This window comes from Felis catus, chromosome F1 (assembly GCF_018350175.1).
Source record: "Felis catus isolate Fca126 chromosome F1, F.catus_Fca126_mat1.0, whole genome shotgun sequence".
In the NCBI taxonomy this organism is placed as follows: Eukaryota; Metazoa; Chordata; class Mammalia; order Carnivora; family Felidae; genus Felis; species Felis catus.
Window position 1 is genome coordinate 26,625,125 of NC_058384.1, and position 19,044 is coordinate 26,644,168.

The window sequence follows — 19,044 nt, forward strand, 5'->3', positions numbered from 1 at the left end:
CCTGGAAGGGTACAGCCAGGACAGCAGAGAAACATTTGACCCCACTAAACCTTGGCTCCTGCAACCATGCTCTGGAGAAGGAGAAAGGATTCTGCTTTCGTTTAGGGCAAGCGATGACTTCGCCAAAGGAGCAGAGAGGTAATGCTTTCATTTACTTTGAGAAGTGATCGTCACCAGGCACTGAGTGAGGGGCTGGGCACCTGCACAGGAACCCCACTGCGCATGCTTACCACCCTGCATATCCCCATAGCCTATTCCCTACAAGAAGCATTTATAGAACTGTAGAGGGGAAAAAATGTGGGAAAAGGAAAGTCACTAGAGACCAGACCTAGAAAGAGACCCTTATTTTCAAATCCCTGGAGGACAAAAAAAAAAAAAAAAAAAAAAAAAAAAATTCAACAATGTATGTTGACATTTCCTCAAAAGGCCCATCTTAAATCTCTAAGGAATCACCCAAATTGTGTCAGTTCCCAGGAGGAGCCCGGTTCTCTGGATTCTCAGTGACTTCCTGTTCTGCTCAGAATTCCAAAAAGGCTGGGCATATGCTACAGGGCCCTACTTGGTTTGTGGTTTTCAAACGTGTTGTTGACTAGTGATAGCACAGTGTGTTGAAGTCTCCTGATTTTTGTATTCCATTGGCATATGTTCTGGTTTCTGCAAGTCTGTTATACTATAACCCTGTAAGCCTGAAATGCCTCATCTTTGAGCAAGGGGGTGAAATCCAGCAGGGTTACAGACCCAGGCATCCTCAGGACCAAGCCAGTCCTCTAATGAGTGAATCAACCCTATCTAAGGCCGTGGGGAGGGGTGGGGACCGCAGTGACCTCAAGAATTCCCACCCCTCCTAAGAGTATACAAATAAATTGTATTAAAATTACCAGATCAGTCAACAAGGCATCTCTATTTAACTGAACAAATTCTGCCTATGCACCTTTCTGGCAATGACATTTCTATAGACACTAGCATTCAAGGAAACCAAATGATGTCTGCTTTTACCAGCAAGTGGCAGCATGTGGAATGATGTCCCACTCAATCAAACTAGATCTGCATGACATTAGCTGCCTTTCAAGAGCTCAGAAAAACACTGACCCACTGGCTTTATTTTTTTTAATTTAAATTTTACATAGTTAACATACAGCGCAATATTGGTTTCAGGATATTTCAGTGATTCATCACTTACATGTAACACCCAGTGCTCATCACAAGTGCGCTCCTTAATACCCATCACTCTTCTAGCCCATCTCCCATCCACTTCCCTTCATCAGCTTTCAGTGTGTTCTCTATCATTAAGAGTCTCTTGTGGTTCATTTCCCTCTCTTCTCTCCCTCCCCTTCCCATATGTTCATCTGTTTTGTTTCTTAAATTCCACATATGAGTGAAATCATATGGTATTTGTCTTTCTCTGATTGACTTACTTCACTTAGTATAATACATTCTAGCTCCATCCATATTGTTGCAAATGGCAAGATTTCATTCTTTTTGATGGCTGAGTAATATTCCATTCTATATATTTATATACCACATCTTCTGTATCCGTTTATCAGTCAGTGGACATTTGGGCTCTCTCATAGTTTGGCTATTGTTGATAATGTTGCTATAAACATTGGGTGCATGCACCCCTTTGAATCTCTATTTTCATGTCCTTTGGGTAAATGCCTAATACTACAATTGCTGGATCATAGGGTAGTTCTATTTTTAGTTTTTTGGAGGAACCTCCATACTGTTCTCCAGAGTGGCTGACCAATTTGCATTCCACCAACAGTGCAAGAGGATTCCCCTTTCTCCACATCCTCACCAGCATCTGCTGTTGCCTGAGTTGTTAATGTTTGTCATTCTAACAGGTGTGAGGTGGTATCTCATCATGGTTTTGATTTGTATTTCCCTGATGGTGAGTGATGCTGAGCATCTTTTCATGTGTCTGTTAGCCATCTGGATGTCTTCTTTGGAAAAATGTCTATTCATGTCTTTTACCCATTTCTGAACTGGGTTTTTTTGTTTGTTTGTTTTTTTGGGTGTTGAGTTTGATAAGTTCTTTATAGATTTAGGATACTAACCCTTTGTCAGATATGTCATTTGTGAATATCTTCTCCCATTCTGTAGGCTGATGTTTAGTTTTGTTGATTGTTTTCTTCACTGTGCAGAAGCTTTTTATTTTGATGAAGTCACAATAGTTATGTTTGCTTTTGTTTCCCTTGCCTTTGGCAATATGTTTAGTAAGAAGCTACTCCAGCTGAAGTCAAACAGGTTCCTGCCTATGTTTTCCTCCAAGGATTTGATGGTTTCCGGTCTCACATTCAGGTCCTTCATCCACTTTGAATTTATTTTTGTGTATGGTGTAAGAAAGTGGTCCATGTTCATTCTTCTGAATGTCACTGTCCAGTTTTCCCAGCCCCATTTGTTGAAGAGATGATCTTCCCATTGAATATTCTTTCCTTCTTTGTTGAAGATTAGTTGACCATATAGTTATGGGTCCATCTCTGGGTTTTGTATTCTGTCCCGTTGACCTATGTGTCTGTTTTTGTGCCAGTATCATCCTATCTTGATGGCTACAGCTTTGTTAATACAGCTTGAATTCCAGAATTGTGATGCCTCCAGTTTTGTTTTTCTTCTTCAGGATTGCTTTGGCTACTTGGGGTCTTTTATGGTTCCATACAAATTTTAGGATTGTTTGTTCTAGCTCTGCAAAAAAATGCTGGTGGTATTTTGATAGGGATTGTGTTAATGTGCAGATTGCTTGGGGTAGTATAGACATTTTAACAATGTTTGTTCTTCCAATCCATGAGCATGAAATGCTTTTCCATTTCTTTGTGTCCTTTTCAATTTCTTTCCTAAGTTTTCTATAGTTTTCAGAGTACAGATCTTTTACCTCTTTAGTTAGGTTTATTCCCAGGTATCTTTTTGTTCTTGGTACAGTTGTAAATGGGATCGATTCCTTAGTTTCTTTTTCTGCTGCTTTGTTATTGGTGTATGGAAATGCAACCAATTTCTGCATGTTTTTATATCCTGCAACCTTGCTGAATTCATATATCACTTCTAGCAGTTTGTTGGTGTCTTTTGGATTTTATCCATAGAGTATCATGTCATCTGTGAAGGGTGAGAATTTGATCTCCTCCTTGCCAATTTGGATGCCTTTTATTTCTTTGTGCTGTCTGATCGCTAAGGCTAACACTTCCAGTATGATATTAAATAGTAATGGTGAGAGTGGACATCCTTGTCTTGTTCCTGACCATAGGGGAAAGGCTTTCATTTTTTCCCCATTGAAGATGATATTAGCTATGGGTCTTTCATATATCGGCCCACTGGCTTTTAAAATTCAATGGCCTGCGGCATGCCTGGATGGCTCAGTCGGTTAAGCTCAGGTCGTGATCTCACAGTTTGTGAGTTCAAGCCCTGCATGCATCAGGCTCTGTGCTGACAGCTCAGAGCCTGGAGCCTGCTTCAGATTCTGTGCCCCCCTCTCTGCCCCACCCCCATCGCACTCTGTCTCTCTTTCAAAAATAAACATTAAAATTTTTTTTAATTCAATGGGAAAGCTTCAAGGTTGGCACACTTGTTTCCTGACAGAATTTGTCTGCAATGCTGGGTGTGGTGTGAAAGCTGGTGAGAATGTGGTTGGACATTTGAGTTTTCATCCCTCCTGGTCAGCAGGGTAGCAGCAGGGAAAAGCGGATGGGACTTACAAGGCTGGTTCCTCAGAGCCTGTCACTCACTGTAGCCTGCTGGCCTTGCGATCAGAAGAGCAGTTTGTGTAAAGCACCAGCAGTCACCCAGCCCTCAGGACCCTAGTTTCCTCGTCTGTAAATGAGGCAGTTGGACTAGATGATGATGGTGGTAGTGGTGGTGATAATAATAATAATAACAATAATGGCTGATATGCATGGACTCTGTGCTGTGTGTTGGGCACTGTGCATTTCCTCATTTCATGGCCTGAGGGGGTCCACTGATGTACACAGCTGATCGCAACCCTGACTGCAGCCTCTGTACCACAGGCTTTAGCAAACCTCTGGTGCCCTGCTGTAGATAGCATGTGACGGACGCCTAAGATGAGGAACCAGACATTGGGGGATGGGGGGGCCAACCAAACACCGGACTAAGTACTCTATATGCTCATTGCAGTTCAGAAAGGTGACTGTCCTCAACCACAATCCAGCAAATAGACAAAAATGAGGCTGAATATGGAGGTTCAGAAAGGTTGAATCTTTTTCCCAAGGTGGAATAACACACGGCTCAGTAATGATCAGTGGTGAGAAGGGAGACAGTGCCCCAACAACCCGCAACCTAACCAACCTGGGTTTCCACAGCCCATGAAGCTTCACACCCCAGGGGCTGACCTGGTCTAGACCTAGAGCCCCTGATGTCCTGAGCTCCCTAGACTAGACTTGACAGTATGTCTGGGTGCTGGCAGGGGCTAGTGAGCATCCAGATCATAATTATTACCACACCAACCATTCCTTGGGCATTCATTCATTCATGCACTCACAAATATTCACTGAGAGCCTAGATGTCAGGCACTGCTCCCAGCACTGAGGCTATGGAGTGGACAGGGTTGTGTGTCATTTCTACTCTTCTTGGGGGGAGGCAGCAGCACAGGGTGATGTGACCTAGAGTTACCAGATGTCTATTTTAGACTGTTTGGTGAAGACTAACATCACTGAGGAGGTATCACTTAAGCTGAGGTCTAAATGACAAGAATGAGCCAACCTTATAAAGATCTGGAGAAAGAACATTCCAGGCAGAAGGACGAGGCAGAGACATAGCAGACAGGGGTCTGGCCTGAAAGTGGGCAGGAGTGTAGGGAGCAAGGAGCGAATTGTAGGGCTGAGGTCGGGAGTCACCCAAGGAAGGCTAGGTGCAAAGAGAAGTTACATCACAAAAGCATGATTTAATTTACATCTTTTTTAAATGCCCCTGTCTGTTGTATGAACAGACACATTCCTGGTTACAGAAAAACAAAGCCATAAGGAGAGAGGCCAATTAGGAGACCACTGCACTGGTCTAAGTGACAGTGGCTTGGAAGAGATTGGTAGCACTGGGGACTTGGCAGCAGAAGTGTTCAGACTTGGAATATGTTCGGGAGATGTGTTGACAAGGCTTGCCAACTGATTGGAAGTGGAAGAAAAGGGAAAGAGAGTAATAAAAGACAATGGGAATCTTTGGCTTGAGCAACCGGGTAGATGTGGTGCTGCCTACTGAGATGGGAGGAGTCTGGGTTGGGTCAGGAGAGGATCTAGAGTTTTCCTTTAGCCCTGCTAAGCTTTAGATTATGGTAGACCACCGTGTGGAGATGCCAGCCTCGCATTTGGCTACAAGAGTCTGGGGTTCTTGGGAAATCCACATTCGGGAGTCATCTGCAGATGTGTGGGCCTGATTGAGGCCAGAGACTGTGCAGAGTAGAGTCCCTGAATAACAGTGGGGCTCATCAACGTCTTGAGGACCCACACCGGCATATGTGACCTAGTAAACATGGTCCAAATTCACAACAGGCCTACAAAGTGAGTATTATTATTCATCTTTGCTCTAAAAGTGCAGACAGGTTACACCTTGCCCCAGGTCCCATAGTTTACAAGCAGCATGGCAAGAATTAACCCTAAATAGTATGACTGGGTTCCTGCCACTTGCTTACCACTATATAATCACTGCAGGTGGATACTAATATGGGCATAAGGCCCCAGTGGAACAAGATACACAATGAAGTCAGAAAGCCTGGAATGAACCCTCAGTAGCTATGTGATACTGGACAACAAACATAACCTCATTGAGCCTGAGTTTTCGGGTGTATAAAATCATGAGTTGTTTTTTTTTTTTTTTTCATTCTGCAAATACCTGTTAAGTGTCTCTTGCGTGCCGGACACTATACCAAGGGATGGAGACCCGTGGGGAGCAGACAGACTGCTCTGCTATACAGTGTAGTGGGGGATACAGACATGTAAATAGGCAATTAGAATGTAGTGTGATAAGTACTATGATTATGGAAATACTGCTTCCCTCTTTTTAGAGTATGTTGTACCAACCTACGCAGACTTGAAAGTTACACATAATTTTCTTTCTTCCAAATCCATATGCAATAATAGTCCCATATGAAATGTTTCTACTCTTTATAATAGTACCTGTGATTTTCATTAGAATAAATAATACATGCAAAGCACCCAGCCCATAGCCAGTGCTCAATAAATGGTGACAGTCTTTATTAAGACACGGTTTTTTGGACTAGCACCACCTCTGACTTTTGGGCTCATTTTTCTCCTTTGTAAATTACGAATAATAATAGCTAGTCCACAGGGTCCTTGTGAGAGAAAGATGAGATACATGAAAATATTTGGTAAGCTGGGGGGAAATTCTATTAAAGTATGAGTAAAACATGTTTTCATGGCCAGTCACTAAAGCTACAAAACTCAGTCCATGAGGAATAGTGTTACCCAAGAGGTCCCCGTAGCCCATACAGTGGGCCTGAGGAAACCTTTTAACAGGTTCTTTGGGAAATAGCATTCTGCACAAGAAATTCTGCTTCATCTGAATCACCTATACTCTGTCCACAGAAAAACAAAGATCCTTTATTTGAGGGCTCCTCCTATCCTCTTAATTCATTCCCCTACCACATTGGGCTCACCCAGCCAAAGGCAAAAAAAAGCTGGAAACCTCCCAGGCTGGTTTCTAGTCTGCTTCGTGCATCACTAGAGTCCTGAGTCAGTGCCAAGGAGGCAGGATTTGTAAGGCTGGCATGTGTGCCATGGGCTGTCAGCTGTGTGGGTGGTGGACAGGGCCATGGGAGGGGCTGGAGCTGAGGGAGGTACAGGAAGCTGGCAGGGCCACCGACAGAGAATCCTTCCTGACTTCCTACTGCAGCAAATCCATTTCTTAAGGACCAGGCTGCCCCTGTCCTAGTGCCAGGAAGATCCTGACTACAGAATATAAGTCAGGAGAAGCCAGGAGGCAGGAGGCAGGAGGGAGCAGAAGGCTCCATCTCTCCAAGGTGCACTAAGTAGACACAGGGTCCTGAGCAGCCTTGAAGGAGGGCAGAGAACAGACTCCCCACTTCCTCTGCTGATTATTTAACTGGAGGGCCTTGGGCGGTCAGCAACCTGCACAACCACACTCCTCTTTCCCTGGAAGCTAGCTGACTGGAATGGGTATCAATTCCCCTCAGTGCATTTACTTCATCATTCCTTCAACTGATACTTATTGTGAGCCAACTACATACAAGGTACTGTCCTATACTCTGAAGATAAGACCAAGTCCCTCCTTTTAAGAAGCTTACACTTCAGGGGCAGCTGGGTGGCTCAGTGGGTTGAGCGTCCAACTTCACCTCAGGTCATGGTCTCACTGTTTGTGAGTTCGAGCCCCACATCGGGCTCTGTGCTGACAGCTCGGAGCCTGCAGCCTGCTTCGGATTCTGTGTCTCCCTCTCTCTCTGCCCCTCCCCTGCTTGTACTCTGTCTCTCTATCTCTCTGTCTCTCTGTCTCTCTCTCAAAAATAAATAAATGTTAAAAAAAAATTTTAAAAAGCTTACACTCCAGTGGAGGGAGACAGACATATATAGAAAGAGAGAGAGAGAGAGGGTCTTTACGTGCCTGTGTGTGTGCGTGTGTGAGTAGCAACAAGGGCTGCAATGGGGAAAAAGCAAAATAAAGAGAGAAAGAGAGTGACAACAGAGGAATGCTATGCTACATAGGGTGATCAGGAAGGTCTCTCTGAGCAAAGACCTAAATGAAGTGAATGAGAGTCATGAAAAGTCTATGGGGAAAGAGCTTTCCAGGTGGAGGGAACAGCAAAAGCAAAATTCCCTGAGGTGGGAATGGTCTGAACATATTCAAGGAATGGCATGGGGCCAGTGTAGGTGAGCAGAATGGATGGGAAGAGATTAAGGGATGCAGCCAACGATGCCTGTGTGTGTTTAGGGATGTGGGAGAGAGGTCCAAGTGGTAGAGGAGGGAGATCATGTAGAGCTTTAAAGACCGTGCTAAAGACTTTGTTCTGCGGGACATGGGGAGCCAGCCACTAGAGGGTTTCAGCAGAGGACTAGTGTGATAAATTCTGAAGACTCTCTGATGGAAACTCCACGTACTGTCTTTCCAATTCCTCTGCAAATCTTAAGGAAAAAAAGGCAAAGAAGAATCCTTAGCTCCAGTGGGGGAAAGAGACTCTACCAGGGATGCATGGAGACAGGGAGGCTGGTTAGTTAAGAATGGCTGTAGTAACCCTCTTACACAAGTTACTCAAACTCTGTGCCTCAACTGCATATATGGGGATAATAATAGTACCAGTCTCATCCAACTGTTACAAGGATTAAAGGAATTAAAGTATTAAGAATAATCGCTTCTCGGCCTTTTGGCTAAGATCAAGTGTAAAGTATTAAGAATAGTGCTGAGTATCTAGGAAGTACTATATAAGTGTCTACAGAATAAGAATAAAAATAAAAATAAAAGGTGATTTGGACCAGGGAGATAGTAGCAGAAATGGTAAAATGTGATCTGATACATTTCGAAGGGAAAACTGATGGGGACTGGCAAGAATAGGGAGTCAGTGTGAGAGAAATCAAGATGACTCCAATGCTTCTGGCTCCAGCAACAGAAAGAATGAATGTAGGGGTGCGTGGGTGGCTCAGTTGATCAGGCGTCCAACTTCAGCTCAGGTCATGATCCCACAGTTCTTGGGTTCAAGCCCTGCGTTGGGCTCTCTGCTGACAGCTCGGAGCCTGGAGCCTGGAGCCTGCTTTGGGTTCTGTGTCTCCCTCTCTCTCTGCCTTTCCCCTACTCATGCTCTCTTTCTCTCTCAAAAATAAATAAATAAATATTAAAAACTTAAAAAAGAAAGAAAGAATGAATCAGATTCCATTTTCTGAGAAAGAAAAGACTAGAAGAGAAGAAGATTTGGAGAAAAATTTATATTTTGCTGTTGGACAGGTTTTGCTTGAGATGCCTATGGATGTACAAGTAAAGGTGCTGATTAAGTGGGTAGCATGTAAAATTCAGGGAAGAGGTCTTGACCAAAGATACAAATTTGAGAGTCAGCAGTCTGTGATGGTCACTAGAGGTCCAGGCCTGGGTGAGGTCACCAGGAAGTAAGGGTTGGTGAGAAGAAAACAGGTAGAGGACTGAGCCCGGGTTCCCTGGTGTTTAGGGACTGGAAAAAGGAAGAGGAAACCAGCAAAAGAGGTAGAGGGAAGGCTGTCAAGGTAGGAAGAAAACCTAGAGTGGGGTCCTAAAGGCCACGTGAGAAAAGAGTTCCAAGAAAGACAGTGTGATAGTGGACAGATGGTTCTGCTGCTGCCACCAGATCAAAGAAGATGGACACAGAGACCTGCCAACTGTACTCAGCAACGTGGAGGATGGTGTGAGTATGCCAGAGCTGTGGGCTTGACTGGGACAAAGGCCTGACTGCAAGGGGCTCTACAGGGAACTGCAAAAGGGCTCATCATGCTCTCCATCTAGACCTCCGCATGGAGTATCCAGAGTAGACAGTCACAGAAACAGGAGGAAAGGCCTGTAACAGGGGTCCAGGTGCAGGTGGTCAATGTGGTCAAAGAGCTCCTCCAAGCCTCTTTGCTGCTCTTTTCTCAATGAAGTAGGAAGGCAGTTGCAGTTATGAGCTAGAAATGGGCTGGCAGGAGACGTTGGAGTCTGAGCATGAAGGGGTAAGTATGTGAAATAATCTCTAAAAAGAGTGTGAGGGTAAAATGGAAAGGGGAAAAGTAGCAGGATTCCTGGGCAAGATCAAGGGCCGACTTGTGGTAGGGGGGTCAAGAATTTACATAAATTTACAGCAAGCCCTGTAGAGATTTCTCCAGCTTTCTACAGCAAGCTCTACTGCCCAAGGGCAGGGGAGGAATAGGTGGCAAGTGGGATTTAAGCAGAAGTGGAGTCTTGCCAGACCAGTATAGTGGAGCAACAGAGGGGCAAAGAAGTTGAGGGTGAAAACAAGGATGATGAAGTATGAAGTAGACTAGAGCCATTTGGGAGGCATCCAGCATCCTTGCCCTTGGCTGATGACTGGCTCTGTATGAGAAGCTGGCAGGAGAAAGGGTTGAGAGGGTAGGAGGAGACTTCAAGGGCAACATCCCATTTTGCTCAGAAAGTATTTTTTGGTTCTTACAATGGGATTTAATGTGATTATTTTATTTTATTTTATTTTATTTTATGAGAAGTAAGGATATGATTGAGAAGGGGAGCAGCAAAAACATAATACAATCGATCTCTTGTGGATGCCAGCGAGGTTAAAGAACCCTAGGAATCAAGCATTGGAGGGAGTGAACTGGACATAAAAGAGCTGGTGGCCAGACAACAGGATGGTTGAAACTGAGATTAGGGAGCCATGCCCGTTACAAGGTCCAGGCAGGCCATGGAAGTGAGGTCTTGGCAGCAAACATGGAGGGAAAATCATCAGGCAAAAGAGATTAAGGATCCAAGAGGCCAGGGTCCCACAGAGATCATTTAAGTGGATACAAAAATCACCAAGACTGATGACAAGAGAGGAGATGGGAGACAGGTGGTAAACCGAGAGCTAAAATCTTTCTGGAATGAAGGGGAGTGACCTGGGAGTCTGTAGATGGCTTCAAGAAAGAGTAGCAGGTGCTATTGTATGATGACATGAGCTCCAGAGCTGGCATTTTAGGACAGGCGTGAGGAATAAGTCTGGAAGCAATAATAGGGAGGAAGGAGCCACCTACCCCACCTCCAGGCTCAAGAGTATGAGGAAGTGTGGGAGGAAAGGCAACCACCACATGAGGCAGCTGCTGATCAAGCCATGTTCTTGCGGGGGGAGAGGCAGGTACCAGTTAGAACAAGGAGGTAACGGGAATGTCCAGAGAAGGTGGAAGAATGTAGAAGAGTTTTCTGATGATGGAATATGAGTTCCAGACAATGTAATATTAGGGTCTGGGGAGCTGGTGAGGAGCAGGAAGTGGGTCAGATTAAGGCATGGAGAGCCATATGAGGATGGAGTTTGGATGGTAAGGAAAAAAGGCATGATGATATTAACCATGGAGGCCTCCATATGGGCTGCAGCGATGAAGCTGTGAGTGTTGCAGGGCAGAGAGTCAGGTAACATCACCATCTCCATCATCTCTCACTTTCTCCTCAACCCATTCCACCTGGACCCTGGGCCCATAACCCTACTGAAACTGCTCCCACTAAGGTCACCTCCATATTGCTGAAAGCAGTAATCCCTTCTCCATCCTCATTTTATTTGCCCTTTCAGCAACCTCCTACACAGATGATGACTCCTTCCTTCTGAACACATGCCTCTCTTCACTTCCTTGTCCCTTTACTCTCTGTCTTTCCTCCTATTTCCCTGACCCCTCCTTCTCAATTCCTCCACAGCCACACTCAGGAAGGTTGACATGCCCCCAGGCCATTGACGTGTCTGCCCTGTTTCACTTCCTTATGCACCTGTCCAGGTGAAAGCAGTCTCCCAACCATCCCCACCACCACTCCAAGTAGTTGGCTGCTACTAGACCTTGATATCCCCCAACTAGCAAAAGTTTAACTTTAAGAAAGACATAAGAGTTACTCATGCATTGCTAGTCATGGTGAAGCCAGTTTTTCAGTGAGTATTATAGACATTCTTGAGTTAGGCCATATGACAGGCACTGAGTGACATGAAAAATGTGTAAGAGAGTCTCTGCCCTCGAATTGTTCAGACCCTCTTAGGAAAACAAGACAGAGGTGCAGAAAAATATAATACTTCTGAATATGAACAAATACCAACTATCAGAGCTGCACAGTATTTCCACAGTCTACTTTCTCCTCCTCATTTTTCAAAGCCATGAGGTAACTGACTTGACATCATACCACTAGTTTGGTCACCCTGGGAATTAGACCCAAGTCTCTTAACCCCCAAGTCGGTGCTCTTGTGGCATCTCAATTGGTGGTTGAGATAGAAGTTAAATACTGTGGGAACTGGAAGGAAAGGTCCTGTGCCATTGTGGAAAGCATGAATTCGAGAACCAGACTGTCAGGGTCCAAATCATGAATCAATAGCAAATCACAGTAACAACATAGTTATTATTGGAGTGACTTTGGGAAAGTCACCTAACTTTTCTGTGCCTCACTGGTTAAACATGGATAATAACTGTACCTATCTCACAGTAATGGTGAGGATTAAGATAAATTAATATAGGTGCTTAGGATGTTGCCTGGATCTTAGAGCTATGTAGGGTTTTAAAGACTAGCAGTACTTGGAGGTGAACAACAGGAGAGAAGTTGAATGCTGGATGCCCGACTCCTCTCTAAATCCCAGGAGCCTGGCACATATCAGGGCTCACTGAATGAATGAATGAATGAATGAGCCAATAAATATTTTAACATCCATACGAAAAGACATCCAGAGATCAGCTAATCTACACCCCTTTGCACCACCTAGAATGTCCACTGAAACCAGTTAGATAAAGCCTACCATGACCATCACCATCAAAACACATTGATTATTTGCCTTTTTGCACCTGATGACATTTAACAACTCAACAGTCTAAGGAAGAGGAGCTAAAGACATACAAACCACAAGACATAACGTGCAAAATATACACTGGCATCCAAAGGACAAAACAAAGTCCCTAGGTGGGGTGTAAACCTGGAGCACCAATTGAGAATCAAATGAAATCCTATCTCCCTTTAATGTAGGATTCCTTGGAATGAAGCCTAAGTTTCCAACAGGTATGAACTGGGTTAAAGGCAGTCTAAGAACATAAATCCTTTTGCTCTCCCCAAAAAGATCAGTGATAAAGTCACAGAGGCCACAATCTCTTCCACCACTGAAGACGTGCCCCAAAATGTAATCATTCACCCAAAGCTGACCTTAGAAAGAGCAGGGTTGGCTAAATTCCAGAAGGAAAGGTGAAGGATGATTCATTCATGCTTTGGTGGCTTCTCCCCGGCTTTATGGAGTTCCTCTTTTCAGGGAAGCTCAGAGTGTGACACAGACCCCAGCTCTTTCTCCAGATCTCAGTAAACAGGTATGCTTTAGAGGGCAGGCGTGACTGCCCCCATCTGAGGGCTGTAGACCTCAGTGAGGGTGAATGCAGCCTACAGCTGGTTAGTGAGATTGTGGCTGACCCTAGGGACCTCTCTCCCTGGGTCAAATCCCTCTTGAGCGGCAGCAGAGACAAAGGCACCTGCCTCCCTGGGCCCACCCTTTCCCACTGGACGCCCCGGCAGGGCCACGCGCACCCCATCCTCCCCGCCGCAGCACTGGGCCAGCCCCCGTGCCCCCGCCACCCGCTCCCACCTTCCCGTACTCACTCCCACTCCTTGCGCCGGGCCTGCGGGGTGCTCTGCATCTTGTGCGCCTCGTGGGCCTTGATGATGTCGCGCTGCTCGATGAGCCCCCCGCGCCGCCGCTTCATCACCTCGGGGCTCACCGGGAGGAACGGGCTGGAGCCAGCTTCCAGGGCCGCACCGCCCTCCCAGCCGGGGCCCTCGCCCTCCTGCACCGGGAAGAAGTTGTCGAAGCCCGCGGCGACGGCACGCGGGGAGGCGGGCAGCATGCCCACCTCGTCCGAGGCGTCGGCCTCGAGCAGGGCGCACTGCTGGGGCCGCCATGCCTCCTCCTCGGGCAGGGCTAGGACGTGGCGGTGGCGGCGGCCCAAGGCCCAGGGCTCAGGGTTCCCACCTGCGGCGGGGCAGGGGGCGGGCTCGGGCAGCCTGTGGCCTGGGCTCGGTCCACGCATCTCCGGCACCATCCCAGAACATTGCTCTGCGCAGGGGAGGCGGGGGAGAGAGAAGGGAAGGCAGGGGAGAGAGAAGGGAGACAGGATGGAGGCGGGGGGAGGTGGGCAAGAGGGAAATAGAGAAGAGAAAGAGGTTAATGAAGTCGTCCTTCACAGCAAGGCTTTGGGCTTACTCGGTGCTATGGCCCAGGCCTGGTCCAGAAACTGGCACACAGTAGGAAGTCTGTAAATGATCACTGAACTCAGGAGAATCCACTGTGGACCAGGCTGGGTACCAGGTGCTGAGTTACCCAGAGTTAAACAAAGTACACTTGATTTTTGCCCCAAGAACTTCACAGGCTAGTGTAGAAGACGGAAGTTACAGCAACAGTCATGTGCAATAGTGATGAATGTCTCAGGGTACTGCTACAAGGAGAGAACATCAAAGGCTGTCCTCACCCCAACTTCAGACAAGCTAGCTGGCTGTTCTCTCCCATTTGTACTGAAAGAATCTCTCTAACCCTTTCCCTAGTGCCCCACGTCCTCTGAGGAAACCCCACCCACCACCTGCTGCCCTGATTCTAACACTCTCTCCCCAGGACAAGACACAGGCAACCTAGCGTTGAGAACTGGATCCCATGTACAGGTTCCTTCCTCCTTTCCTAATGCACATCCACCGCAGGATCTGGGGAGCAGGTGTAGAATCAGATGCCTCTGCTAGCATCTTTGAGCCTCCTTTCCCTTTTCCATGCCAAGGAGGATGTGGCCAGATTTGCCTCTGAAAGATGTACTCATCCAGTCCACACTGACAGGGCTTACCATGTGCCAGGCACTGTGCCAGGGACTGGGCACACTGACATGAGCTGGATTTAGTCCACATCCTCCTCGTGGGAGAAACGGGAAGAACATCGATTTTGACCACACAACATGACGTGCTATGATTGAGGCAGGCCTGATTGCTGTAGGAGCTCACAGTAGGAACATGGAAACCCACTTGGAGGTGGCCGGAAGGGCTATGTGGAGGAAATGGCCCTCATTCTGCATTTGAACAGAGCTTGCCAGGTGAGAAATGGGACCAGATTACAGACAAAAGGAAGAGCATGTGCAAAGAGGATTCAGGGAACTCAAGGATCGAGAGCTCCCATGATAAGTCTGAGGTCTGGGGGACAGACCTTCTGATGCAAGAGGACCTTTTTGAGATATCTTCTTACTATCTTCTTCCCAGCCAAGAGCCCAACACCTGAATTCTTGGCCTCCTCCCCACCCACATTCCAAGCCACACCACTAGTGACCACAAGTGACACACATACACACACACACACACGCACGCACGCCCCTTGGCACTAAGCAGTGCCACATGCTCTACATGCTCAGAGAAGGCCTGGTATCCAGATCACTCAACCGTGCTTAGTGTGCACTGGGGACTGTGCTAGGCCCCCTAGGGAGGCATCTTTCCAGAATGCTACCCTCCAGAACCCCCACCACCTCCCCTGGTCTGAACTGAAAGTCTCAAAAATAGCGAATACTAAAGTGTAATCTTTATGGTGTAGCCATACCATTTTGTCAGGACGCTGATGTTCAGAGAGGTAGAGACTTGCCCCAGGTCACATCACCACTCAAAGTCAGAGCTGGGAGAGAGCTCAGGTTTCAAGTCCTGGCTCATAGTTTTTCTCACTGTATTGACCACACTGCTCTACCACACGAAGCAGAATAAATAGATGCCTCTCCCAGCCACCCCCACATCACACTAAAGTAGCAGGTAGACAAGAAGAAGCCGGGATGATCTTCCTGCCTGTGTGATAAAGCCTGATGTGAACACTGAATAGACCTGACTTCCCTGGAGAGAGGACCCTACGATATCCTCCTCTTCTGTCCCTGCCAGTATCTCTAGCACCTGGCCTGCTCTTCCCAGCCCTGCCAGCACCATACCCCAAGGCTTCGGTGATGCTGGGCTAGAGGTTCTGGGAACGTGCTGGTCAGTGCTAGATACTCGGCCACCAAGTCTGGGTCAAAGGAGCAAAAGGAAAGGAAGGTAAGGGTCCAGGATAAGCTCGGTAGGAAAGAGAAATGACGGGAAAAATACATTTCAGAATCTGCAAACAGTTGGGTGGGTCCCTAGAAAGAGTGATTCATGTTCTTCACGTTGTCATTCTGTCTCAACTCTGCTTGATGGATTTTAATTTTATCCTTCATTCCTACGATGTTTAAATGTCTCTCCCTCACCACACACATGCACGCACCCCTCCCTGGGGTGCTCCCACTCCCTCTGCCAGGCTTCAGCACTACCAGAAACTCAAGCAACCTCCGGTTCTGCCACCAGGAGCCTCCTCTCCCTCATGGTCCTACATGGCTGAGATTCCTGGGCCACCCTCCCAGCTCTCGCCAGGCCACCGGGACCTGGTTCCTGGCATCTGCTTCCTGGCCCATCCCACCCTCTCTGTCTCCTTACTGGATTTCCCTTTCCCAGACACTTTGCCAATCTGAATCACATCTTTGCCAAAATTACAGCAGCAATAATATGCACTGCAGAGCTCCGCTTCAACGGAATCAATTTTACGAATATCAAAACATGAAATTATCTCATCTTTCCTTTAAGAATTCCTGTTAAACAACCCTTCTATTATTGATATAAATGTTCATCAAGGGAATCTGTCACCCCCACTGCCTGACAAGCCGGCCAGTCTCCTGCTCTGGCTATCATCAAACTGAGAAAACATTTACTATCTCAGGCAATTTAGGTGAGTTGGAGTCTACATATTCCAGGGAAGGACATTCGAGTCTACTCTATACTTAGTCTTCCCCCCACCCAGCCCCAAGTTCTGGCATCCCTGGAGTTCCTCAAGTCTTATCTTTCTATATCCAGAACCTAGTATTGAGTTCAACACATAGTAGGCTGTTGTGGTGGCCATTAGAACTGTTTGCCAAATATTCTGGTCATCCTCCATCCTGGGCACATAGTAGCATGCACTTCCTGGCCCCTGTGGTTGAGTGGGGTCACGTGACCATTTTGGCCAATGAGTTGTGAGTAGAGTGATGTATGTCACTTCAAGGCTAAGCATTTAAATACAGTGTGAGATCTCTAGATCTAGAGGGGCTGGCGGACTGTTTCTATAAAGACCAGATAATAAATAGTTCACATATTGCAGGCCATGTAATTTTTGTTCAACTACTCAAACTCTGTTCTTATAGCATGAACACAGATAATATGTAAACAAATGTGTGTGACTGTATTCTCATAGAACTTTATTTATAAACTTTTGTAAACTTTGCTCTTTCAACTGCATCTCTTGGACTCCATCATTGTTACTCAGTCTATGTCCATGGGGGCAGGTTCTACAGCAGCGGGCAAAAAGAGGGAATGGAGACCCATAAAACAGAATCACAGGTGGACATACTAAATGAGAAGCTTCCTGAGGGCAAAGTTGGTGTCCTGTGGCCCCCAGCCCCAGCCCCTAATGCAAAGAAAACAGGACTTGCTGTTCTGAGATACTAGCCCAAGAATAAGCTAATGAAATCTCCAAGGGCACCCATCTTATTCCTCTAACCCTTGCTTTCTATCCACCTCTCTTCTTTTTCTTTTTTTTTTTTCTTTATTTATTTTGAGAGAATGTACCTGTGCATTCAAGTGAGCAAGGGAGGGGCAGAAAGAGAGGGAGAGACAGAATCCCAATCAGGCCTTGGGACTGATGTGGGGCTTGGTCCCACGAACCATGATCACGTGACCCAACGGAAATCAAGAGCTGGACTCTCAACTGACCAAGCCACCCAGGCGCCCCTCTTCTTATTCTTTATTGCTTTGTTTGGCTAATGGGCAGAGGATAGAATTTTTTTTTAATTTGTTTATTTTGAGAGAGAGAGAGGGAAAGAGAGAGAAGCATAGAGAGAGGGAGACAGAGAATCCCAAGCAGGCTCTGCACTAACCATGGGGCTCAAACCCACAAACCATGACTTCACGACCTGAGCCAAAATCAAGAGTCAGATGCCTAAGAGCCACCCAGGCACTCTAGGGATGGGATTTTTAATTACAGTGGTCCTAAGGAGGAAAAATGACATATCTGAAACCCAGTAGCCCCATTAAAAACTGTTCCCTTGCTTGTCAGTCCACACAGAGTAGCAGGGTAAGGGATCTCCTTCCCACCCCCACCCCAAGCATGTAGCACTGCCAAAGCCACTTGAGCCACTCCTGCCTGCCTCCAAAATCTTCACTCCTCTCTGCCTTCCAGTGTTGGAGTCAAGATCTTCCTCCATGGAGAAATATTACATCATTTGCACCATCCTTCCCTTTATACAGTATCAGTTTTAATTTTTATTTGTCTACTTTTGATTACTTCAGAAATAATGGCCTATGCATCCCACAGGCTTGTCCGTGCCTCCCAGGCCCAGCAGGGGAGTCTACCACATTGAGGACATGCATCCTTCTCTCACTGGGTTCATGTCCATCCCACTCCCACCCCTCCACTGCTCACTTTCTCATTCCTCCAGAACATGTGCATCCTCAACCCACCTTCTGAAAAATAGATACACCAGTAAGTCAACAAAGCCTATGTTCTTGTGAATGTACTGTCTTCATACCCTGAAAGTCTTGAGTCCTACAATGAGGAGGAAGTCTCCACTGCATACACCACCTAGCACAGGCTGGGAGACAGTGGGCAGAAATAAGACTGGTGGTACTAAAAGGTGAGTGGTGGCCCTGAAGCTCTCCTGGCTTTGTTCCTTCTGTCTGCCCTGCACAAGAAGAGGGCAGAAGGATCCCATTCCCTATTAGAAGTGAAAAATCACAAGGAGGAAACATTTTTTTAAAATGTGACACTACACTACTGAGATGCCACATTGAGTTCCTCTCTAAAAATGATTCTCTAGAGATGAGAACCGATAGGGTTCATGGGTTTTCTGTAAAGCAAAAGGGAAGGCAGAGAATGACCCTATTCATCATCCTCACCCACCTGTTCAGAGAGGAGACATTCCTGGTGCAGAAATATTCATCCAGGGATTTTTCTTTTCTGAGTCAGCTTGCTACCCAACCACAAGGGAGGAACAAAAGCTATATGTTATTTTCATTTGCTGTGACCTCCCAAGACTGTGGTGCTCAAGCTTTAGTGTACCCCAGAATCATCTTCACTGCTAGTTTTTAAGTGCAGATTCCCGGGACCTCCCTCCAGAGATTCTCATGCAATAGTTCTTTGGTGCACTCAGGAAACTGTAGTTTTAATAAACATCTCCTCTACTAATCATGTCTTAAGAAACACTGTCCTAAAAGCACTAAGTAGTTATGAGAGGTTGTGCTAAGTTGGTAAGAGGTGTTGTCCTGGATGAATTAGGATATTAAATGCCCCTGGGACAGTGTCCCTCTCACCCATCTTCAGTCTATATCTACATATCCAGGAGTTCCTTGACCCACCCCCAC

General features: G+C 46.4%; 1 protein-coding gene across 11 annotated transcripts in view; it reads right to left on the reverse strand.

Moving 5' to 3' along the window:
- CACNA1E (calcium voltage-gated channel subunit alpha1 E) overlaps window positions 1-19,044 on the reverse strand; it is a 654,182-nt gene that overhangs the window by 375,724 nt on the left and 259,414 nt on the right. For all 11 annotated transcript variants that reach the window (XM_045048892.1, XM_045048898.1, XM_045048896.1 and 8 more), the window contains one exon: window positions 13,234-13,687. In XM_045048892.1, coding sequence (XP_044904827.1) covers window positions 13,234-13,687 — 454 coding nt within the window. The remainder of the gene's footprint in view (window positions 1-13,233; window positions 13,688-19,044) is intronic.